The sequence below is a fragment of the Pteropus vampyrus genome, unplaced genomic scaffold (genome assembly GCF_000151845.1).
Source record: "Pteropus vampyrus isolate Shadow unplaced genomic scaffold, Pvam_2.0 Scaffold7, whole genome shotgun sequence".
Taxonomy (NCBI): domain Eukaryota; kingdom Metazoa; phylum Chordata; class Mammalia; order Chiroptera; family Pteropodidae; genus Pteropus; species Pteropus vampyrus.
Window position 1 is genome coordinate 5,450,646 of NW_011888788.1, and position 5,014 is coordinate 5,455,659.

The 5,014-nt window shown below is 37.6% G+C and overlaps 1 protein-coding gene across 1 annotated transcript in view; it reads left to right on the forward strand.

Annotated features, from left to right (window-relative positions):
* PLCB1 (phospholipase C beta 1) overlaps positions 1-5,014 on the forward strand; it is a 650,597-nt gene that overhangs the window by 564,165 nt on the left and 81,418 nt on the right. The window contains exons 28-31 of the mRNA XM_011371181.2: positions 2,570-2,646; positions 2,755-2,844; positions 3,252-3,309; positions 4,828-4,914. Coding sequence (XP_011369483.1) covers positions 2,570-2,646; positions 2,755-2,844; positions 3,252-3,309; positions 4,828-4,914 — 312 coding nt within the window. The remainder of the gene's footprint in view (positions 1-2,569; positions 2,647-2,754; positions 2,845-3,251; positions 3,310-4,827; positions 4,915-5,014) is intronic.

Genomic DNA, 5,014 nt, shown 5'->3' on the forward strand with positions numbered 1-5,014 from the left:
GTATCTCCTGGGAATCTTCTTAAACCGTAGATTTTGACTTCAAGTTGATCTGGGGAAGGAACTGAGAATTTGCATTTCTAATGTGATCCCTGGCAATGCCAATGCTGCTGGTCCATGGGCCACACTTTGAATGGCAAGATCTAGAAAACCAAGTCATCAGCTCAAAGTTTTTATGATATTGCCTGGTATTTAGTAAGTGCTTAATAAATATGTGTTGGATTGTGGTTAAATTGAACGGTTTAGACAAAGATGTGTATACTAGGAGCAAGAGAAATGAGAACTAGTTCTTCTATCAAGAGAAATGAGAACTAGAAGAGTAAAGAGCAAGTGCAGATGGTCTGAGGGAGGGCCAAAGAGGAAGGCCAGGGGATGCAGGAGGCAGGGAGCTCCTGTGGAACCTTGAGGAAGTGTGGTACTGGCAGTCGTATGGGGACTAAAACCAAATCAAAATAAAAATGAGTGGGTAGAAGGGCTGTGAGATCTCAGGCTCAGTGGCTTCATTGACTGGATATTGATGTTGCTGGGGACGAGGGCAGTGGTGTAAGAAAAGCAGTAAGTGTGACCAGGTTCTGACATAATCAAGAAAATAAGAATATCCTCTGGAGTCAGATGAATAATAGAGATGATAACATGGGAACAGAAATATGAATACCATTGAATTCAAAAATGTTGCTGGACGATTTAACAATGGTCTGTATAGATCCCCTCAAAGTATCCAAATCATCCAAGATTTTGAAAATACTGATTCCCAGGCTCTGCCCCTAGACATTTGGAGTTCACAGGCCTAGGAACAGGCCCTGGAATCTGCGTTTTTAAGAAGTTGCCCCTAAGTATTCTAATGTTGCAGCCAAGGTTGGAGATACCTGGATAACTCTCTGTAATGCCTTGGGGTGAATGGGGGAAAATAAAGGTCTCTGGGGAAAGAAAGGTACTGAATAGAGGCATTGCAGGATCCTCAAGGAAATTTCCAGAGGCTTTGCACACCAAATTTAACATCTAGACAGCTTGATAAATGGCACTACAACACTGTAATATTTCATGATTTCTTTAATTGCGATGGTCATGACCAGGCAATCTCTTTTGAATGATCAAATAGATTTTCTTCTGGCCCAAGCCCCAGTTAATATTTGTTCAGATTTAATCCACTTCACAGATGAATGCATCAGATTTCATGTTCATGATAAATTAATGTGGATTCTTTATTGTAATCCTGTGAGAAAATTTATCCCTCAACTTCTTTTATTCTCTTAGATAAGAAAGGTTTTTTATCAAACAATTTCTAAAATCATAATGAAAAGGCAGCATGAGAAAGTGGTGAAGAACATAAGGTTGATTTGTCTGGGTTTGTACCCAGCTCTGTCACTTACTACCGTTGTGGCCCTAAGCCAAGCACTTGAGCCCCGCGTGTCAGTGTTTTCATAAGTAAAATGGAGGTACTAGCACCAACCTGATAAGGCAACTCTTAGAAGTGAATAAACTAATACATTTAAAACTCTTCAAATTGTGCTTTGCATGTATGAATTATCGATGAAAGTTTACGGACATTACAATTATATTGCCTTGTCACTATTGTAGCTACAGCTTATATAAAACTGGTCAATTCACACTGCTATATCTGAGTCTCCATCTCTAGGGAACAGCAGTGCAGCCTTTCATAGGACATCCACACCATCCATTTGGTGTCAAGTAAGAAGGGTTGAGTCCAGTTGCTACTGCTGCCTGAGCAATGGCAGAAGGTTACACCTGGAATAAAGAAAGAGGAGGGATTAGAGGGTAAAATGACCCTCTCGTGATTGACAAGCATTTATTGATCACCTAATGAATGCTAGGAATTGTGCAAAAGGCCAAAGATACGAACACACTGTTGTTGCCCTCTTGAAGCTTGGTTTGATAAGAAAATAGATGCAAGCAAATAAAATAATTGCTTTCATAGTGATCCACTAAAAGTTCAATGCTAGCACAGAAGAGAATTTCTGATGTCTTTTGGAAGTCAATCACACAACGACACAAACATCAATTTCTAAGATGGGTAACTCCTATCATCTATGAAGCAATTAAACAATGGATGATATAGCTGGAAACGAAGAATTATAATTTACAGTTGATTATAACTCACATTTGTATTATACTCATTTTATTTTAAGCTTCACAGTTCCTCCAAAAGATAAAGGCATTGATAATCTCATTTACAATGAAGAAAATGCAGGTTTGAAAATGTGGGCCCCTTGACCAAAATCATAATTTGAATAAGTCATAGAGTGGGGACCAGAATCTGGGTCCACACCGTTAGTCTTTGCACTGAGCCACGCTGCAGTAACTAACTCAATAATCTAAGGAATCCTGTTTAATTAAAAAGAGATAAGAAGAAGAATTTTATATTAAAACCTAAATAATATGATGTTTTTAAATTATGTCGACATTGCCTATGTTAGATGTCTGGCAATTCCAACTATTGCTAAACATCAGTGACAGATTTTCTAACTACAGATACTGTTGTTTAGGGGAACATAGGGAGGGGTGATTTGTTTATGATAATATAAAACAGAACACTGGCATTTTTTTTTTCCAGCTTATTCAAAAACTGACGGATGTTGCTGAAGAATGTCAGAACAATCAGTTAAAGAAGCTTAAAGAAATCTGTGAGAAGTAAGCCTCAATTCTCATTACAATGGACTTGTGTATATAAATGTATTAAACACAACTACACACTTTTGATTTGCCTTTTTTTCCCTTTTACTTCCATTTTGACTTCAGAGAGAAGAAGGAATTAAAGAAGAAAATGGATAAGAAGAGGCAGGAGAAGATAACAGAAGCTAAATCCAAAGACAAAAGCCAGATGGAAGAGTAAGGAGAAAGAACTCCTTCTCCTCCACCTTTACCTGAGGATTAATTTTATTCTGCATCTTTCTTAACCATAAAGCCCCATCTGTGAAATTTCTCCTAAATTAACCTTTCAAAAGATCCCTTTTGTAAGGTTTTCAATGTGGAACTCAAAAAAGGACCTTTTATATAAAGACAGAGTAAAGAATGTCCCTTAGGACAAAGCGAAATACTCACTTCTAATGTCAGGCAGCCTTCTTAGCATTTAGTGAAAACAGTTTGCTTTTGGGTGGAACCTGACCTTTGTCCAGAGCTGGTGTATTGTACCTTCCTTGCAGCAGTAATAAGAATGTTGAGAGTTCTGTAAACTTTCATCTGGAATTCTGAGATTCTTATATTTGTTGATGCCTGTTGATGTCATTTGCTTTTAGGGAAAAGACGGAGATGATCCGGTCGTACATCCAGGAGGTGGTGCAGTACATCAAGAGGGTACGTGGTTGTTAAAGAACAAAAATTAAGAGTAAATTTAAAGATCATTTGGCTTTATTTAGCAATTCATGAACTAGGCAGCATCCTATCTAGTAAATAGAAAGTTGCTCTGAAGAGTTGTACAAAGTGGAAGGTTTATAGGCAGGCAGATGGGACACGGAAGTTATAGAGGTGATTATTACAGGCAAAGTTACCTTCCCTTAGGGGAAGGCAGTGGGTTTTATCAGGTGGATTACCTGCTAGTGTTGAAGGTGGAAATTCCAGACTGATTGGTTTAAAACTCCATTCTTGGGAGAGGCTGAAATTGCAATTAGGTTTGGTGGGGCTTAACAAAAGTGACTCCATTTGGGGCTTGTTTCTTTTTTTTTTTAATTGATTTTTATTTATTATGGTGACATTGGTTAATGAAATCCAATAAGTTTCAAGTGTACAATTCAACAGTAAGTCATATATATATTGCATTGCGTGTTCTCCCCCCATAGTTAGATTTCTTTCTATCACCACATCTTTGACTCTTTTCATCCCATCTACCTCCCCTCTCCCCACTTCCCTCTGGTAACCTCTAGTCTACTGTTCATGTCCATGAGTCTCTATTTGTTTGCCCTGTTTGTTGCTTTTAGGTTTATATCCCACATATAAGTGATATCATGTGGTTTTCAACTTTTTCTGTCTGGCTTATTTTGCTTAGCAGGATTATCTCAAGATCCATCCATGTTGTTGCAAATGGCAGTATTTTATCTCTTCTTATCTGTTATTTCTTTTTAATACGGTTACACCCTCTCCCCTTTGCAAAGCCTGTGGGAACCTTTGACAAGCACGGTATGCCTCTGGAGGGAAATGCCATTCCTCCTTGTACCTGTTTATTACCAGCACTGAGAAGAGCTGCTTTGCAGAGCAGGCACTCCATAATCAATGTTCCTGCAAGTTTAATTGCAAACCTGTATATAAAAAGGTTCACTTAGAGATAGACATCACGAGTGAGTGCCCTTCTAGTTGCTACGTGGGATGCTGCCCAGTTCATGAATCACTAAATAAAGCCAATTAGATCTTCAAATTTAAAAAAAAAAGAAAGAAAGAAAGAAAAGAAAAAAAAGAAGAAAGGAAAAAAACAAGAGTGACGTCAGGAATCATTTCCAAAGTCAGAAGCCCAGAAATATGATGTCAGTGGGAGATTCCCCAAAAGAATTGTTAGTTGTCATCAATGGCAGAGAAAGATGACAATCTCCAAAGGCCATTTTATTTTTTATTTTAAAAAATTTAATTGTTATATGGAAATTTTCAAATATTAACAAAAAAGTATAAATAGTATAAACCATTGATCACCCCACCCTCACTCCTGTGTACTCATCAGCTAGCTGCAACCCTTACCAACAGTCTTCTACACCTGTAAGGGCAGTTTTTGACCAGAGTATGAAATAATTAAATGTATGCCATAGATCTGAACAGCTTTCAATTTTTTCTGAAAATATTCACTTGAACATTTGGATGCAGATAACTTTCTTTGTAACTTTCTTATAGTTAGAAGAGGCACAAAGTAAAAGGCAAGAAAAACTTGTAGAGAAACACAAGGAGATACGTCAGCAGATCCTGGACGAAAAGCCCAAGGTAAACTAAACTGGATGATAATACACAATAATTTCATTTTCTTTTCATTCATTTGAATAACTCCTCTCTATTTCATGTACCTTGCACACAATCACAGATC